General features: G+C 37.7%; 1 protein-coding gene across 3 annotated transcripts in view; it reads left to right on the forward strand.

Moving 5' to 3' along the window:
- The window catches only part of ATP9B (ATPase phospholipid transporting 9B (putative)), a 291,535-nt gene that overhangs the window by 133,835 nt on the left and 136,623 nt on the right, over positions 1 to 21,077 (forward strand). For all 3 annotated transcript variants that reach the window (XM_054019115.1, XM_054019116.1, XM_054019117.1), the window contains exons 9-10: positions 6,269 to 6,349; positions 16,755 to 16,830. In XM_054019115.1, the coding sequence (XP_053875090.1) occupies positions 6,269 to 6,349; positions 16,755 to 16,830 (157 nt within the window). The remainder of the gene's footprint in view (positions 1 to 6,268; positions 6,350 to 16,754; positions 16,831 to 21,077) is intronic.

Below are 21,077 nucleotides of genomic sequence, written 5' to 3' on the forward strand. Positions count from 1 at the left end.
CTATTGGTGCCACAGTTGTAGATGATACTGTTACTGGCTCCCAGTGCGCCGAGGGTCATCTTCCTTACATAGGGTCTCTGGCTGAACTTAGAGCACATTTCCAAAGGAGAAGTTTATTACTGTATATAATTTGATATTATACATGACTATATTTTTAAGAATTGAAAAGGGTGGACAGTAAGTGTAATTTGAGTATAGAAGTAGACTAAACAATTTGGTCTTGCATTTAACAGCATATAATGTCCATAATTGTCACTCATTTTGATTTCTTTAGTTATCCAATGTAAAGGATTATGTATGAGTATCTTGTGTAGTCATGAGCTGTCAGTCCCATCAACAGTGCAGCATTGTAACCTTATCCGGTGACACCGGGAATAAATAAACCTGCAAACCTTCAGAGCTTTTCCTAAAGAACAGATGACACCACCAAAGATGATCAGTACAGATTTTGTTGTCTTCTCAAACCACTTAATGTGATCAGAGAATTAAAATTTCAACAAGTCATTTAATGATGGCTGTGCAGCAAGGACTGTAACACCCAGGTTAGGTTTCTTGTGGTTTCACAGTCATGTGTGGGGCAGAGTTTTTTCTGGCACTATGCATGTTCTGGGACATTCTTCTCTGGCTTATTTGATCAAGTAAATTTATTAACAGCAGTGAGGTCACTGTAATTTTCAATACTTGGTGACTTGCTGATTTATATCAAAAGATCCATACAGCAGTAAACAATACCATTTACATTTAATTAGTTTTATTGAACCAAAAGCAATTTTATTTGTAATGAACTACATGTTATGATTAAGGATGTATTTTAATGATCTTTAAGTAAGGTGAACAAATGTTGCCCTTGACCTAATAAGGGAGGTTTTTCTACATTATTGATAAATTCAGAGTGATTTCAAAACTATTATTGTGAAATGTAAAGGAAAACATTACTGTACTATCATTCAGTCATTTCGTGACTAATGTAAACAGATTAAATGCATTTTTCCAAATTATTTACAGATAATAGCATCAGCTAACATGTTATTTAGTGTTTCAAAAGTCCAGTTTACTGTTGTATTAAAATAAGTTAATTTCATAGTCTAGAGACTGTTCTAGACCCTGTTTTTTTCATTATTCTTTTAACCTAGAATTGCTGCAGAATTCAGCTGGTTTTGGCTATTTACTTACTTTTCTCTTAAGTATGCATATAATTGAGATAATTTGTCTCATAAATATGATGATTTAGATGGGCCAGCATTTCACCCAGAATTTGTGGCTTGTGAAAGTAATTCTAGACATGCTGTGAATTTCATGAACATTAATTTCTTTATATTAATATGATTTTATTGATAAATACTTGGTTTATTTAAGAATCTCATTCCATTATTCTTAAAAGCCATTTATAAAAGAAAAACACTTCAGTGCTGTAGTGTCCTTTTGCACAGGCCATGCAAATTTTCACTGTTCAAAATAGTTTAAACTATTTGCATACAGTGTTATGTCTATCATAAGCCTTGACCCGTCTGTGTTAGTTTTCCAGCCTCAGATTGTGCAGCCATTAACTCCTCTGTGTAGCTACTGGTGTGAGAGCAAGAGAAGCTTCTGCCTCTGGGATGGTAGTGTTGGATGGAGGAAAACCTTCTGCCCCCTTTCTGCCCCACTTAAATTGTAAGACTAACTGTGGACCGTGGCCCTCTTAAAAATTATCCTTGGTTGACAGTCACTTGGGACGTGGAATTACATCCATAATGGAATATAAATCAGTGATCTCTCCCTCCCCTGTGTTATGAAAGTCTAGCTTCCATGTATGATCATCATCTTTTGAAAGATGTTCATGTTAAATGCTTAATGTTGTACTGTGCATCTGATTGCAGCAGAAATTTCCCTTGTTCAGAAAGCAAAGTTACTCAAGGAAGCTATTGGGTGCAGCAGGTATGCCATTTAGGCAAACTTTTTTCCCCCCACTTACAAGCAGCCTATCAAAGTACTGTTTTGGTATCCTCTGTAAGTGTAAATCAGTATAAACATTCTAGCACTTAGAGAAAAGAGGCCACACTTGGAATACCCTGGAGGTTCTAGCTACCTCAAAACAAAAGGATATTAGAGACTTCTGTAGAAAATGGCCACAAAAGCATAGGGGACTTTAGGATCTTAATTCTTGAGAAAGATGAGAGAATTCATTTTTCACAAAATGGAAATTAAGAAGGATTCTGAAAGACAAAGATGCTCTTAGATCTCAAAAACAAAAAAAGGGGGCAAAATATAAGGTGAAGTGAATGAGTACTAAAGAACTTAGATAAATATTTATACAGAGTAGTTAAAATGTAAGAAGCTACAAAGGGCATCATCAGTAGGAGCAATTAGTAAAAGCAGTAGAAGAACCATTTGGAATCAGTAAAGTATATTGTTGAACAAATGCTAATTTACATGAGATGAATCTTCCCACTTCCATGCCTTCTAATGTTGTTTCTCAGCTAAGGTACTCTGGAAAGAAAGAAAGAAAAAGTTTTTGCTTGACACACTTCAGTGCCTGTTTTTATTGTGTATGAGTATGTGTGTGGTATTAGTTTTCTGCTGTACTATCCAGTTCTGAGAGACTCTTATTTTTCAGTGAACAATAAAGCACATAATAGCCTGGATTATCTAAATTGTAGGTGATAACAGATTGGGAAGAAGTGAATAATGAAGATATAGGACACCACATGTGTATTACTTTCCTATGAATTATTTCTCATGAAGCTGATGAAAACTAACTTAATAGGACAAGAATGCAATGAGTGAAACGTCGTGTGAAAAACGACAATACATGGCTGATGGTTTAAGATGAAGGAAGATTTTTCAAGAGTTAGTGTTGAAACCTGATTAACTTTTATAACACTTATCAACAAAATAGTAGAATGATATACAGCTATATAGTCATGCAGAGGATGGAGTAAGATATATTTCTTAACTACAAAATAATAATGTCAGTTACAAATTAATTTGGTGACTCATAGATTTATGTATAGAGGTACTTTTTCAGAATAAGATGGAAGCGAGTTTGATAAAATGCAAATATGAGCTTAATGTATGGATAATTAATGAAGGTACTTGTTTATCTAAAGAACTACAAATATGGTAAAATGGCTATGGATCTCAATATTTCACTGTCGGAGAATCACAATAACAGATGCTTCAGATATTAAGACATGATATTTAACTCTTAGGTTACCAAATTTGTGTTTTAGTAAACCCCCATATATTCAAAGTGTTAGCATGGACAGATGATCACTATGTGTAATTCTTTATAAATAATTCTTTCTACATTCAAGGTCAAATTGTGATAACGTGACCATGATGAAGGGTGTAAAAATGCTTAATTCAACTTCTGAAGGTGGCACATCCCAGATATCACAAATGAAGTGTCACTTCCTTTATAGTCTGCTGCACAGAGAAACCATGGCTAGTATGGAGGAGGTTTCTTTACTTCCATGCAGCTGATCAGCCAATGGAAAAAAAGGAAGTGAGAGGTGATGTGTAATATGATAGTTCACTTAGGGACAGACAGGGACTGTAGTGCAGTTTGTGATACTAGGTTGGACTCTTTTTGATGTCAAGTCCCCGGTCACTCTGGTTTCTTTACCCTTCCAATTTAGATGGACTCACTAGGTATCCACAGATGTTCTTTGTCCAATTCCAATGAAATCTTACTTGATCAGTTTTCGGTATTGACTGTCCAGAATGCACTAAAAGTAGGACTGTCAAGCGATTAAAAAAAATTAATCACGATTAAACAATAATAGAATGCCATTTATTTAAATTTTTTGGATGTTTTGTACATTTTCAAATATATTGATTTCAATTACAACACAGTGTACAGTGCTCACTTTATATTTATTTTTGATTACAAGTATTTGCACTGTAAAAAAACAAAAGAAATAGTATTTTTCAATTCACCTAATTTAAGTACTGTAGTACAGTCTCTTTATCATGAAAGTTGAACTTACAAATGTAGAATTATGCACAAGAAATAACTACATTCAAAAATAAAACAATGTAAAGCTTTAGAGCTTGCAAGTCCACTCAGTCCTACTTCTTGTTCAGCCAGTTGCTCAAACAACTTTGTTTACATTTGCAGGAGATAATGCTGCCCGCCTCTTGTTTACAATGTCACCTGAAAATGAGAACAGGCACTCGAATGGCGCTGTTGTAGCCGGTATTGCAAGATATTTATGTGCCAGATGTGCTAAAGATTCATATGTCCCCACCATTCCAGGGGACATGCGTCCATGCTGATGACGGGTTCTGCTTGATAACAATCCAAAGCAATGTGGACCCCGACGTGTGTTCATTTTCATTATCTGAGTCAGATACCACCAGGAGAAGGTTGATTTTCCTTTTTGGTGGTTCGAGTTCTGTAGTTTCTTCATCGGAGTATTGCTCTTTTAAGACTTTTGAAAGCATGCTCCATACCTCGTCCCTCTCAGATTTTGGAAGGCACTTCAGATTCTTAAACCTTGGGTCGAGTGCTGTAGCTGTCTTTCGAACTCTCACATTGGTACCTTCTTTGCATTTTGTCAAATCTGCAGTGAAAGTGTTCTTAAAATGAACAACATGTGCTGGGTCATCATCCGAGACGGCTATAACGTGAAATATATGGCAGAATGCGGGTAAAACAGCAGAGGACGTACAATTCTCCCCCAAGGAGTTCAGTCACAAATATAATTAACACATTATTTTTTTAATGAGCGTCATCAGCATGGAAGCTGAAGCATGAAGGTACATACAAATGTTTAGCATATCTGACACGTAAATACCTTGCAATACTGGCTACAAAAATGCCATACAAATGCCTGTTCTCACTTTTTGGTGACATTGTAAATAAGAAGCGGGCAGCATTATCTCCTGTAAATGTAAACAAACTTGTTTGTCTTAGCGATTGGCTGAACAAGAAGTAGGACTGAGTGGACTTGTAGGCTCTGAAGTTTTACATTGTTTTGTTTTTGAGTGCAGTTATGTAACAAACAAAAAATCTACATTTGTAAGTTGCACTTTCACCACACAGAGATTGCACTACAGTACTTGTAATGAGGTGAATTGAAAAAAAATACTATTTCTTTTGTTCCTTTTGCAGTGCAAATACTTGTAATTAAGAATAATATACACTTTGATTTCAATTACAACACAGAATACAATATATTTGAAAATGTAGAAAAACATCCAATCTATACAATTGTGTAAATTTTTTAGTTCTCTAGAAAGTTGCTGTCTTAATAGCTTTGGAGATTGAGAAGTCTTTTGTAAACAAAATAGGTACAGTTTATACAGTGACACTGCAAGACTCACTGCTGCCTTGCCAATCTGCCTTCCCCCCAATTGGAGGGACCAGCTCAGCAGGATGACCATAGTTCAGGCTCCATGTCCATTTAGTTAATGGTTTATCTGCTGACACAGACAGCAACATTGTTAATATAGCTTCCAACTCAAGAAGATAGTTAATTATGTGCCTAACTTTGAGCATGTGAATAATCCCATTGATTTATCATGCTCCTGTTGCAGTTGATGGAATTTTTCACATCTACTACAATGAGAGCAGGAGCAAATTCACTGTGCCAATTCTAAATGGGGGGTGAGGTGGTATTGATGTGGACATCTGGACACTGGACTGAGACCACCAAACTAATTTCCCATAGGACATTAAGTAAATCTAAGCTTTCTGTTACAGAATAGCTAGGGGAAAATCTTTTTTTTCCCCCTCTTTGTTGACTTTGGTCATTTGACAGCACTTAACATTTATTCAGTTTCATTGATTTCCCCCATATATTCATCCATTTTCTCCCTTGCTGAAAAAATGCCCATGATTGTCAATAAGGAGGCAGAAAACCCTTTTAATTATTTTTAACGGGAAAAAAATCAGGAGAATACAATTTTCATTTTAAATTAGGCTATTAAAAGAAACCTCCAATAAACAAAATCCCTTTCACACTTAAGCTATAAATACAAAACAGTTCAATAGGTGGCATCTAACATTTGTAAAAACTTGATATTTTCGTTATGTTTTCTAGCATACAAACCCTGTATAATATGAGCTGTACTGTAAGCAGGGTCTGATCCTATTCCTTACTTGAGTAAAATTCTCATTGACTTCACGGAGAAAATAAATTTATTGATACTTTAAAAACATTAAAATGAACAATAGTTGCTTAGTTGTGTGTGTGTGTGTGTGTGTGTCTATCTATCTCTCTCTCTCTATATATATATATGCAATTAATCAATTGATGATTAAGTGTATTATGTATTACAGGATCTTTTTTCAATCAGTGCTTATGTTTATGCTCAGAAGCCACAATTGGATATTCACAGTTTTGAAGGTACCTTCACACGGGTGAGTAACACCTACGTACGTACCTGTCTATCCCAACCCCTCTACTTTCCTCTATATGTGGAACCCATTATTTCAGTATCTAAATGCAATTTATTTTTCTCTGAGTTTTAGATGAGCATTTGCTATGCCCTTGTTACAGAAGTATTTTATTAGCAATATTTTTGACAATAAATGGCAGGAAATTATATTAGCAAAGCCATGAAGTTTTTTTTTTAGAGTAGAAACTAGAAATTGAGAACTTTATATGTCCAGATGTAGTATTGTTGTAGACATAGTTCAAAATAATATGTTAAAATTCATTTTACTTCCAACCACAATATATATTGTCTAAAATACATAACATAGGCTGAGGTGAAATTGATCATTTAGACATTTGTCAGTAGTGTGAGGCAAAGCAGTTGCTAACTTTTCTACACTGAAGATCCATGGTTTTAAATTAAGTGTAAATCACATCTGTTGGTCTATGCTGGCTATTGTGACTTGCACGTGAGAAGCTTGTATTTTCAAAATTCAGTGTGTCCCTAAAAGAATAAAAGGTAACTGGAAAGAGGCCACATACACTTGACTTAGGCCCAAAATTACTCTGAAAAGAAACCTTCCAATATCTGTCTCCAGAATTTTGTTTTTGTTTTGTCAGTTTGTTGCTTTTATTCTTTAATTTTAAAATAGACTTTCATTTTCTAAATTAAATTTATAGCAGTAATTTATTGTTCATAGGGGTTCGTTTTGTGGCTTGGTTTTTGTTGATAATGGGAAAGGGAAGGATGAGGATGTGAAGAGACTACACAATAACCATAAGGTTGTTGTCTGTGAAAAGAAGCATAATGCAGGTAAACTTACCTGACCGTTACCCTGCAGGACAGGTCATAGATCCTTGTTAATTATTGATAATTATTAGAAAATTGCGGTAGGAAAATGAGTCTCGAGGCACATAGTTGGACAGTTCCAGCTGAGGCCTGATTACCAATTCCATATTAAGAGAGCCAAAGAAGTTGCTGAGAAAGCAGCATCATTCCTTGAGGCCCTGTTCACTGGTATGCTGGTAAGTGCTACAAAACCTGCAGTAAGATGGAGTTATTGGTGAAAGTATGGAACTAAGGTAAAATAAATTGTAGGACTGTTGTAATTATCCCCAATCCAAGCATTATAAATGCAGGAAATTCAGAGTTTAACATAAAAGAAATCTGTTCATATTAACATATGGAAATGGCCAGTCAGGTTAACTAAATCCTCTTAGCTCTGCTCACTAAAGATACAATTTGAGAGAGGTCAGAAGGAGAAAATGTCTGACGTCTTTAAAAATCAGTTAAATCTAGTTCAAGAACACAAACACTAAAATGTCTTAATCGTGTTGTTTTTCATGAAGTCAGTAAGGGCAGAATGAAGGTTGTTTGGGTGCTGTAGCTGTGCATTTCCTTACCTTAACATGTTTGCATTTTTCTAATCAAAATATGTGCAAAAAAGTTATCAAACCTTACTAACTTTTTTTCATTAACATCCCTAAAAAACGCAGAGAAAGATTGACATCTCTGCAAGCCTACTAAGGAAGAGTTTTATTTTATTTTATTATATTTTATTTTTAGGGTGCCTGTATATGAAACAGTGGACTGAGATTCACCAATATTTCATACTCTATTTGCAACATCAGGGTTTTGCACCATTTTTTGTCACATTGGTAGTATTAATGAAACAGAACATCAGGTTTTTAAAAGATATTTGCCTTTATATTGTTGTTCTTATTCGATGTAAGAGTAAATGCAAGGAAAATGTGGGGCATTATTGTGTTTCTCTTGTGGTACAAGCAAGGCTCCAATTTTGGTATGGAAATTGGTAGTGAATATCACAGCAGAGATGTGAGGGGAAAAAATAGATCACAATAATAAAACACTAGGTTTTTGCTACATCAACATACACAAGAGTATAATGGGGGTTCTTAAAGATGGGGCATGGGGAGAGGGTGTTTTGGAGACTAACGGGTGGGCCTGGCTCCACACTCCAGGTATTGTGACCTAGTACATGCGATTGGAACGTCACTCGGGTTTGTCCTGTCTGCCCCTCTGGAAATAGAGGGGCAAACAGGACAAACCTGGGTGGCCTGTGATGCTATGCACCAGGTTGCAATGCTACTCAGTTTGGTGACCTAATCAAATGTGTTTTTATAGCCATGTCCAAGATTTTGCAGATTTTATTCAAATTCACAATTGCTATGACTACCGTGACCAAATCATAACCTTAATTATAAATTCATCATCTGTTGTTATAATTGCATGTTATAGGAGGTCCTATTTGTTAAACAGTGAGTATGAGTCATATAGGATTGTATAGTCATTGCCATCAACTTGTTGCTGCTTTTGCAGTTGATCCAGGTGATTCAAATTGGTAATACATTGTAGCTCACTAATTAAAATCACTGCTGCCAATTCTGGATACCCTCAGAGCTGACATGTTGTAGCTCTTGACATTTGTATATGGAGAATGATATATACCATAAATAATTTGTGCTGTTCACACAGTAAATGTGGCTGGCATTCAGCTTAACATTGCTACCAATTTCCTCAATAATATTACTGTAGGCAGGTAGTTGTTGGACTAGTTTTGCGTGCTTGACCTTCTTTATAAGAAGTTGGTTCTTAAAGATTTAGTGTTCTTAGTGATCCCTGATGCTCTGACCTGGAGTTGGGGTTTCTGCTTCTTTCCTCCAATTTCAAGATGAAGATATGATGGGGGACGGAAAACTGCCTCTTATGCTTGATTCACTTTGTTCCCAAGATCTGCTGCTTATGGCTCGAGAGCCTCTTTTTTTATCAGTTAAATCTCCAGGATATTCTGGTAGAAACTGGACCAAATCCTGAGCTTTGATCCAAAATCTCTGTGTCTGGTGACTTGCAGTATAGTACCATCTTGCACACCAGACTTGGGAATGCTCAGGGTATGTACAATGTCTTATTGAGAAGCCATTTAAATACTTAGTGAGAAAACACTATTCCCTGAAGTAATGAGGTTTGTGACGTGGGTATCCAGCAAGGTCACTGACCCTCTGTCAGCTGCAGTTTTTATTTTCCATAATTTGCTTATATCATAGGAATGTGGTTTTGCTGTGAGCACAGTTAGATTTGCCCGGTCACAATAAGCATGCTATCTCCTTATCAAGGGAACCCTTTGGGCAGCCAAGTTACAAGAGGTCTTAAATGATGGGTACCATACATCTTCCCACATGTTCTTGAACCTCTACCTTCTTTGGACACAAATCTGGTGCTGAACAAACTGATGGAGCATCTTTGAAACACTTGGCGAATATCGGTTCTATTAGCTGTCTCTTTTGGTAGCTGTTAAGTTAGCTATGGTAATGAGACTAGTCTGTGTCCTGGTGGCCAATTCTCCATGTATGGAATTTTTCTTTCTTGAGGGTTAAATTGTGGCTTTGCCACAAGCACTGTGCATTGCCCAATGAGCAGACTAGATAGCTGTTTGTGGCTGGTCCAGTATATTTCCCCTGGCGTGCCAGCACAACTGCACTGGGCAGTGCGAAGAGGAGCTAAAGCTGCACACACTACCCACCCTTGCTTGCCCACTTCCTGCCTATCCACTTAGAAGAGTGAGTAGTGGCTCTGTGGAGGTTGCTTCACTTTTCCTTGCACTGGTATCTATGATATAAGGAGTGTCTTACATGCCCCACTGCTTCCTCTGCAAGAGCACACAGTACTGTGTACAACTTGGCCCTTATGTGATGATGGAATTCCATCATAGTCTTTAACTTTCCCAGTGTTTTCACCTAAACGTCACACTTTTTACTAAGGGACAACAAACTAGCTCTTTAGGTCTGATTGTACTGTGTTAGGTGGTATGAGATTAGGTTTTACAGGTTCAGAGAGACGATGATGCACCCATTTTGAGTCATCTTTTGCATTCGCTATGTCCGAGGGTTGTTCTTTGGGATTAAGCCATGCAAAATGGATTTTCTGTTACCTCCTCTATTATCTTGTACATTAAATTTGGTCAATATCAGCAGCTGTTTAGGATAGATGGATTATTTTCATGATATTCAACAAATGGGGAACTCTCCTGATGATTTTGTTTGTCTCGTAAGTTAAGAGTTTCCTGTCTTGATATTCACTTCCTGTACAAAATCTTTCTAGTTCCCTACGGTGTTTCTTTCAATCTTTTCTCCAGTTGCATACTCCCCTGAAATTCCCTAAAAAAGGTATAACTGGACAGAGTTGATAACGGTGTACTCTAAGTTCCAACCTCAGTTCTTGTTTCTCTGATCTCACAAGTACACGTTCCCTTCAATCCACTCCTTTCATGTCTCTCAAATGTAAGGCAAGATCATCACAGGTATCTTTCTATTACCACCTGTTATGTGGGGCCTTAAAGAATTGTAAATTTTTGTCTTTAGGCTGAGGTTCATCTGGGACTCTTCCTCAGAAGAACTTAATTGTAGCATGTGTGGGGAAAAAAAGAATTAATTTCATGGATTGCTCTACTCATCCTCAAGTTTTTATCCTCTTTAGCTAAGGTGTGGGTTTTAAGATCCATTTATCTTTCCACTCCATAATCGAGGTTAGAGTTTTGATTTTCAGTGTTGCTCAACCTGGCCTCTCCTTACCTGAGCATTATCCATAACTGTGCACTTTCACCTTTCTAACAGTAACACCTGTGTACAAAGGTGATACAAATTGTACATGTAGACAGGCAATAGAATTGCACATGCAAACCTGAAAATCAGACCCTAAATATTTCCTAGAGCTTTTCTTATACTTAAGCAAATAATGGCTTATTTTTGGACTTTGGGATGTGCAGTGCCTGGGGTAGAATGGCAGTGGTGAGGGAGAGTCAGACAGGTTGGGTAGGGAGCAAGCAGCAGTAGAGGAAAGGCAATCAAATGGTCATGGGAATGGAGAAGCACGTGGAAGCCAAGTGAGTTTCAGCACCAATCAGTATCTTGACAAGTAAGACATGAATGGAAGGAGGTTCAGCTGCCTGGACATATTGTGGTTGCAGCAGAAAAAAGACTTAGTAGTTTCACTTGTCAGCTAGAAGAGGCAGCCTGTCTGGGGTGAAGAGAGGCTAGCCGACATGGGATGAGATGCTTCTTCTCAGTTGGCTTTATAAAATCCAGCTTTCCATGAACACTGCTCATCTTTTTATCTCTGCCATCCACTTTTAAAACATGGGGAAAGCACTTTAAAAGGTACATATTAAATCTATTTTCTTAGAGAGCAAAGAACTCTTGACGAAAGCCACTGTATAATTGCTTGTGCATTTTCACAGCCGTGTATGTACGCTTTTCTTTTCTTCTTCTGTCTGATGTTAGTATATTCAAAGCTTTACAAAAACAAAAGCACAAAAATATACTGCAAAGAAAAAGGCTACACTGGTGCAATGGGTTTTCTCCATCTCACAATACAAGATTAACAGAATAAAAAATTAAACTGTTGTATCAATATAATCTCCCTCTTTCTATTAAAACTCAGAATCCTTCTTCATGCTGTGGTCCACAGATCTGGTACAGATCTGACACTTCAGTCTGCTTGCAGCTTAGGGGCAGAACTCAACTTGTCAGTCACTGATGGCAGGGGGAATGCCTTTGCCTCATCAAGTTCCCTCCAGTTTTTTTGCCTCCATAGTGGTTGTTAGGATGTCAAAGGCACCATCTTTCCAGATGGCGGCTAAGGAGCCTATGACCAAGCCCCCAGTTCTGGCTGTGTTGACTCAGAAGAAAAAGGTGAGGGAGAAGAGGGCCACTGTGAACAGTGCCAGATCCGGTGGGTCAGACTTTCCGGATCTATCCAATTCAGATACATATTCTGCAGTTCTGACTGAAACCTAAATCAGTTCTGCATTCAGTTTCACAGTCCAGGGTTACCAAGCTAAGCCTCTTTGGATTCAGTAATGCTTAAGCCTGCAAGGTCAGCACCATTGTCTGTTCCAACTCCCGGGCTGTTGTCAGATCAAAAATGACTATTACTGTGACAGACTATGTTCATCGTTCAGCATCTATGTGTTCATCTGATCCGAAAGAGAGACCATTGTGAGAGAGGAAGAGAAAGGCTTTGTGGGTTCTGAGAGCTATATCCCTTTCTCTTGAAAAGAGTAGTAAAATAGAAGATATTGTGAGTCTTTCTCCAGATCCATCTTTGCTTCCTCCTTCTAAGACTCCTACAGAATCATCAGGAGGATCCTCCTCACCTTCTATGTCACCGCATCTTCTGGTGCCATTGCTATCTCTAGTGAGATCCATAGCAAATTTGAGATCAGATCTTCAGTTTGAAGAGGACAAAGGAAGAGTTAAAACATCTAAACCATCCACATTTGTCACCCAAGTCTGGATTTTCTCTGTCTTCTGGACAGTTTGTGCCTCTTCCTGGGGGTATATTCTTAGATTCCAATTATTGGAGAGACTGGAAGTCCTGGGCTCTGTGGACTTACTGGGCTCCTACACAGGAGTTTCTGAATCATCCAGTTTGTGGATGGAGAAGTGATGTTCTGACTGTTAAAAATCCAGCGGTTGAGGAATCTTCGGATCTGATTCCATCAGATCCATCTGCAACTCAGTCAGTGGTCCCTTATGCTTTGTCTGAAAAAGAGGATGAGAAGTTTGCTCCTCTTTTTGAGGAAGGTTAATTTGATTCAGACTTAGCTCCTGAATTGTCGCCTGATGAGCACGTGGGTGTTGCTTCTGCATTATCTCCTTCTCAAGAGGCTTTGCAATTCCGTGAACTAGTGGGTCACATTGCATCCACTTTGAACTTACCTTTGGTTACTGTGAAAAAGGCATCACGTCCTGCATTTGACATTCATGGTGCTCCTCCCAGGAATAGGATGCTGTTACCCATATTGGATGGTCTTTTGCAACCCGCTACAGCATTTTACCTACCTCCGCTTCTTGCCAACCTACCTCTAAGAAAGTGGACAAATTCTAACAGATACCTCATGAGGGGCTTGCATATTTTCATGCTCACTTCATGCCAACTTCTTTGGTATTTGCTGCAAGTAGTAATAAGTTCAGGTGTGGTCAAGCCCATTCGGTTCCTGTGGCTAGTCAGGGGAAGAAGATGGATACCCTTGGGAGAAAGGTATTCTCTTCTTCTCTTGGGATTAAAATAGCTAATTTACTAGGCAGTGATGGCCTATTACCAATTCCATATGTGGGAGAAGATGGCTTTGTTTGTACATGAGTTACCAGTTGATAAGAGGCTATGGTGCTCAAACTTGCTTAACCTAGCACTGGATCTTCAGATGTCTTTGTCTTACAGAAGAGGTCAGTTATTGCAAGATCAGTCCTCCATCCAGGACCAGACAAGTTTTAAATAAATACTTGGATGAAGTGTTATTGCTCTCATGGACCCCAAAAGAGAAGTCAACAAATAGAACAAATTCTTCAGTCCGTACTACTATGTTAAACCAATGAAACATACCTTTGAGTCACCATAACCCTGGAGGACTTAATTGTGTTTATATGAGTGTCCAAGCAAATAGGTCAAGTCTGTGTGGTGTATTGTTGTTAACATGGGCAAAAAGAGGATGTTTTGTACAAATCCCAACATTTAAAAGCTTCCTGAGGACATCAACTCCTGCAAGTTCATAGAACAGGACCTTGGAACCTCATTCTGCTCCTTACAACACTGCTCAGATTGAGCCCTTGCAGCAGGTGTCAATATATTTCATAGCTCTTTAAAGTAGTCCTCCTGGTGGCTATTGTCTCCAATCAGACTTGATTTTTTTTTTTTTGAAGGTGGGAGCTTTCTCTAATGAGACAGAGTTTATACCTTTAATTCAGACAGGTAATCCTCACAACTGTCATAGCATTTCACTCCCTAAATATGTTCAAGAAATCTTCCTCTTTCAGGTAAGCATCAAAGTTTAGTCCTTAAGAGCACTGACACTGCCAGGGCAGAGTAGTGCTATCTCCTGTATTGAAATCTGCTAGATGTCCATTAGTTCACCTAATTCTATATGTGGGTCCTCTAATCTTAGCTAATGCCATTTCCTTTGCTTTGACAAAAGTCTTCTCCACCCATAAAGGAAGATGGAAGAGATATTTATATGTAAACTACTACTTTTTGGATACCTACATTTAAAGGATGATTCTACTTTCCACACTGCTATGTAAGTCCCATTGTAATAGACCTGTGGATCTTGGCATGAAGAATACGAAAGTTTATCTGTGGTTGCCTGAACATTTCCTTTCTTCAAAAATTAAGTTCCTCAGATTGGGCCCACCCTGGAGACAAATGGATCCTCCAGAATAGAAAGAGGAAGTGGGTTTTAGCCCATGAAAGCTTTATGCCCAAATAAATTTGTTAGTCTCTAAGGTGCCACAAGGACTCCTCGTTGTTTTTTCAAGGATTTGTGTGTGAAGCAGGTGAAGTTCACCATGCTGCAGTAAGAGAAATTGTTGTGATTTTTGCCTCAAAATATATTTAATATGATCTTAGAATTTAAGAAAATAAACTTGAATTATTCTAGCTGTGGAAATTCTCAATTGGAGGAAATTTCAGGAGACAGGTCATTCCTCTGTTGCCAGTTACTGACTGGTCTGGTTCTGCCCTCAAGCTGCAAGCAGACTGGAATACCTATTTTGATGGGTCTGTGGACCTTATTACTTAAAGAAAGGAAATTTTCAGGTAACCATGGATAGATTTTTCTATTAGATTTTAAATGTGTACTTTTAGCTATGTAAGAGTGTACATATGAATATTAAGAATTATAAAACTACCTAAGGTTGCTGTCTTGTCACTGGAGTTACAAAGAAAGTGGTGAAAAAAATAAAAAGTTACTAATAAAAGGTAACTAACATGATAATAATGAATAGAGCAACTCATTTTCTTTGTTGCGTAATAGTAATTTTAATTAATGTGTGACTATGTACTTAGGTCCTTATTTTGTAAACTGATCCACGTGGGCATACACCTATGCTGCTGTGAAGCCCCATTGACTTCAGTGGGACTCTGTATGAGCATAAATAAAGTCACATGCAGGGTATCAAATATCAATAGTTGATAATCGCCTCAGCATGAACTCTCAGTGCAGTGGCAAAAAGGGTTAATGTGATCCTTCAGTGTATAAAGAGAATACCAGGAAAAAGAAGGGAAGTAATCCTGCTTCTGTACACATTCTTGGTAAGACCATTACTGTAATACTGGGTCCAATTCTGGCTTCTACACTTCAAGAAGGTTATGGAAATACTGAAGAGAGTTCAAAGGAGGGACACAAAAATGATCCAGGGGCCAGAAAACAAGCCTTATGATGTGAGTCTAAAGGAGCTCAACTTATTCAGCTTATCGAAGGGAAGGTTGAGAGGTGACTTGATCACTGTCTCTAGGTACTTACACATGGAAAAGCTATCTGGTAGTGGGGGGCTCTTCAGTCTTGCTGACAAAGGCAAAACAAGATCCAATGGCTGGAAGTTGAAGTTAGACAAATTCTATTTTGAAATAAGATACAATTTCCTAGCAGTGAGCATAATTAAACACTGAAACAGCTTAGCGGGGAGGTGGTGGATTCATCATCTCTTAGAGTCTTTAGAATGAGAATAGATATCTTTCTAAAATATGAGCTTTAATCCAGTTTCTGGAGGAAATTTTGCACACATGCGCATTAGGATGGGATTGGGATGGATGGTGGTTCTATCTGGCCTTGAAATTTGTGAATCTATTAATTCCCCTGTTCATCCCCCTTTTTTCATGGGCTACAGAGAAAACAGATTTGCCTGCATTGTCCTCAACTTGCTCATTATATTTGCAGCTCTGCATTAAGACCGTAACTATGATAAAATCTCATGCTTCAGGACTGCAGTCAGTTGCCTCCGGGGTTAGGAAGGATATCCCATCCTCACAACCTAGATGCATTCTGAATCATCCTCTGAAGCATCGGAGATCTGCCAAAGCTAGAGATGAGGCACCTGACAGGGTTCACCAGTGTTCTGAAGTGGTAGAGAGAATAATCTTTCTTACATGCCTGGCTAGGGTGTTTCTTATGCACAAGGTCAAACTGCCAGATTTGGGATCAACAAGGAATTTCTCCTCAAGTCAGTTTGGCAGGGACCTTAAGGTTTTTTTGCCTTCTTCTGTAGCATGCTAGGATCATCATAGGGGTATCTAGGTGAAATGTAATCACCTGTCATATACAAGACAGACTAGATGATCTAGTGGTCCCTTCTGGCTGTAATATCTATGAAATATTTCACATGAATATCTAAGGAAGATGGCCTCTCTTGCATATAAAAATCCATATACAATGAATACTATTGTGGAATGGCTGGCCTGAAGGTACAGGAGAGTTATTTGACAGGCTTTTATTATTGCTTTTATTCGTGTATGATCTGGCATCATCCTCAAATCTCTAGTTATAAACTTGGGTAGTAGAGTATTGTTGATTTACATGTTGTTCATATTTTTAACAGGAAGACAGTGATCCAACTGTTCACGAAAGCCTCAGCATAGAAAATACACTATGGGCAAGCACTGTTGTTGCTTCAGGTGAGCAGTGATGCATGTTGCAGTGTCAAAGTTTATGATGTACTTAAAAGCTCCTCAGCAGCAATATATCCTATTTTACAAAGTAACTTATTAATGGTTTTCAAAACTCTTCATGATGTCTCTATTGCTCCCGAGTCTCACTTTCTAACTTTATATCCAAATACGTTTTCCTGCTACTAACTCTTTTACTTATTGTCTTTCTTTTTTATCCTTAACAATATCCCGTTCTGTGGGTTTGTTGTTTGACTTGTGCTGTCCTTTGGACAGTACCTTAAATGCTCACCTGTTACTTTCTTTAACTGAAACTTCCTGTGTAATTCTTCCCCTTTAGCTTAATGTAGACTCTTACTGAAGTGTGTATGATGACATTTTGTGTGTATTATAACTTATTGTAAATTTCTGAGACTACACCCTGAGGGAAAATTCAGTTAAAGTGCAGTACTAATGGTAGCGCACACTGAGCACTGAATAAAAATAGATGTTCCCAATCTTCACTAAATTTCAGATTCTTTATTGGCATATATTGTAAAGGATGCTCCATAAGACGAAATGGTGTATTAATTAATAATCAGAGAAATGTAGAACATTCTCTGCATAAGAGTTTTCATTTAATCGTACAATACCTAAACACTGTACTGTACTGATACTAATATTTAAAAAAAAAATCCCGCAAACAGGAAATCTAGTCAGTTGTTGTTTAAAAAAAATTTAAAGTAATTTTGGATAATCCAGTTAGGGGCCATGAGTCCTCATACCATTTTTTTGTGGTTGTACAATCAAATTAAAAAAAAAAAATGTTTTTCCTCTCCCCTTTTGTTGTGCTTTCACTGACCAAATGATGGAAACTATTTCCCCGTCCATGCACTCGCACACACACACCCAAAAGTTTAGTGTGTATTACCTTTCAGGAATGTTGAAATTTAAAAAATAACTGAGAAAACTAAGTCTTTTGAAAATTTGGAGATTCACAGTGAAAGTAGATAGACCGTCTGTCATTGTTTGTTTGAATGCCAGCATTCCATCTTCCTTTTTCTTGTTGAGTATCTAAAATGAAACACAGAAAACTGGGTTTGTAATTATAGGTGTGGCTCGTAGCATGCCCTGTTATTAAGGTTGCCTGACACTTCCCGTTATAAGACCCTGTTTCTGTTGCTCATGATGGTACCAAACTTGAATTGTGTGGGCTGAAATGTTCCATACTTGGTGTCTGCTTCAGGCAGAATTTTTTGGGGAAAATTTCAGCCAAAACAGTTTCACTATTTCCAAGAACAAGGCTAGAGAAAAATACAATGTTTTGCCCATTTAAAAAAAAAAATCTGGTGACCTTTTCACTGACCTGCTGTATCATCCCAATGGTTTCAAGCAGGGAAAAAATTGAAGGGAGGGGCTTTGTGTCAGGATTGTGCCTTTTGTCAACTCAGTGAAAATCTATACAATTATAGCCATTTGGGCTTTATTTCAGCTTTTTTATACATGTGCATTTTTTAATAAACGATTCTAAAATGTTACATATGAAAATATTTTGATGGGCACTGGCAATCTGGATTATTCGCACCTTATCTACTGTGCATCGAATCCCTTATACACTTACATTAGACTTCTGTTACTGATCCTCCGCACTATTGATTTGTGGTCTTTCTCCTCTAAAAATTGTCAGGACAGCAGCAACCAGAGCTGAAGGTTTCTGAGGTATTCCCCACATAATTCCCTAAACACTCTTTCCTAGCCTGACCTTGACCCTCCAAATGACCCTGACCAGTATCAGCAGCATGTGTCTGCAAGATATATACCATATATGTATGTATATATGTGTGTGTGTGTGTGTATCGATGTAAACCATTGCTAATGGCATCCTATGTATATTTAAGTAGATATGTACCTTTTCTGTGTGCTCACATATAACAAGCGTGTGGTAACTTTAATGTATTGAGTGGAGATTTTAGAAGGGATTTTTTTTTCTGGTAGTGTTGTATAACTTTTGCTTCTACTGGATATTTTGGCTTTATATCCCAAATCATGTACAGCTTAACTGCATTTTCAGTCTGCTTGCTTAGGTGTAGAGATCCTCTGTTCCATTGGTTAGGGCTAAAGGAAATCATGGTGATTTCATGAAAATGGGAATGAATGCAAAGTCTTAAGAATAAGCATAGAAGGAGATTGTGAATGTGATCAGGACCTTCACAATTAAAGGTTTTGAAATCTAGGCGGGCCATTTTAAATTTAACCACTCACTTTTAAAATCATTTATCTTTTACTGTGTTTTATTATTGTATTTGCTGAGATCCTGTCAGTTTCCTTTTAAAAAGAGAACAATTTAAAAATGAAAAAAAATTAATAAAAAGCCCATTGTATGCTCTATTAAGTAAACGGAGCAGGCTAGGTATAATATGACCAGGATAGCTGAAACTGTGAACCAATATAGTGCTATATTCTGAAAGAACTGTAATCATTGAGAGAGACCTGCTGAGAGACTTATTAAAAGGGAATTACACTAATGGAGCTTTGTGATCATAAGGACATGCATCACTCTTGCAAAGTCATCACAGATAAAAAATAAAGGTGCAGTCTGTGTAATTGCACAACTGGAAAAGAACTTTCATACCAGGTCTGACACCTGACTGACTAGCCTATTTGTCTGCATGTCTGTCTATGTTCTTAACTCCCAATGCTACACTATCTGAGTGCCTTCAGAGTGTTAAAAAGAAAGTAACAAATCAGTTAGTCTTTTCTTCTTTTTTTGTCTGTTGGTGTAAATTGAATAGTTGCTTAGAAAAAGTGTGTGGTATGTCTGTGAGCTATTGAGGAGAGAAACAAAGTTGAAGAGATGAGTTGCTCATTAAGTTCTGAATGCCGTGAGGTTAGCGGTCATTATCTGTACAGGCGATATGTTCTATAGTCTAGTGCCAGCTCCTGTGGAAGGTTTGTCTCACAAGGCTCTCCCTGTTGGTTAACAGTTGTTTAATTCCAGTGGAATGCAACTATTATTGGAGGCTCAGGGTAGAAGGTGATCTCTTGGATAGCTTGGACAATCTCATGGAGGGCTCTAAATATCTATTCAGAGACCCTAAACTGAACTTTTCTCTCTGGGGAACCAGTGCAGAGTACAACACCAGTGTTATGTGCTTATCTCAATCTCTATTACTTAGCAAGTGGCTGCTGCCCTTTCCCTGCTATGGATAATCCATAGTTCTGAGCAGGCGTATTTTTGAGGAGGGTTGAAAAGACTGGGGATGACATTTCTTTTGTGAAATTTTAGTGAATAGATATTGTGGTCTGATAGACTTGTAATAGTGTTTGCCATCTTGTATGTATGTATCAGAGCATGGGGGAAATATCCTCTTATTTTTGTTCTGTATTTATATTTATAGTGTGCTTTTCATTTGACCCGGGGCATGTAGAGCCCAGGATAGGCATTCTTTTGTGTGTGTACTTAACTCTAAATAAACAACAGTAAATCATATATGGATCACACACAGACTGTCCAGGGAACTCTTATGATCAGAACAAATGACAAGATTCTTAACCCTACTTGCTACCTCAGTGTGTGTCCCCTCAAGATCCTATAGGAAATATTTTACCAAAAGACAGCTGAGATCCTAAACTTTAGAAAAGCTCATTTGAAAAAATTGAGAATGCTAATCAAAGTCCCTAAAGTAAAAGAATGAGGATATTAAAATACTTAAACATATCACAATGGAGTTGCAGATGTTATGAATATCTGTAGACAAAATGGACCAGGAGAAAACACTCTTTAAATGACAATGTTCAAGAGATTATTAAAACATAATAGATATCTTTCAGACAATGGAAAACCACCCCTAGTGAGCCCAATTAAAAAGAGCATAAACTATAGTGTAAGATAATTAGGATAGCAAAGAGAGAATTTGAAGAGCAAATAAATTTCCAAGAACAGATATGAGGAAATTCTTTCAGTATGTCAGAAGCAAGAATTCTACAAGATAATCAGATCAGGAAGTAAAGGGAATGATTAAGGCGGATAAGGACATTGTAGAGACGTTAAATGATTTCTTGGCATCATTTTTCACCAAAGAAAATACTGGAAGCTACCTACCTCAGGTCTAATAATGCTTAAGTACTGTCAGACTGAGGAAATGCTGGAACAAATGAATACAATAAGGGCTTGTCTACACTGCCAGCTGGATTGGCAGGCAGCAATCGATCCAGCGGGGGTCAATTTATCGCATCTAGTATAGATGTGATAAATCAACTGCTGAGCGCTCTCCAGA

The sequence above is a fragment of the Malaclemys terrapin genome, chromosome 2 (genome assembly GCF_027887155.1).
Source record: "Malaclemys terrapin pileata isolate rMalTer1 chromosome 2, rMalTer1.hap1, whole genome shotgun sequence".
Taxonomy (NCBI): domain Eukaryota; kingdom Metazoa; phylum Chordata; order Testudines; family Emydidae; genus Malaclemys; species Malaclemys terrapin.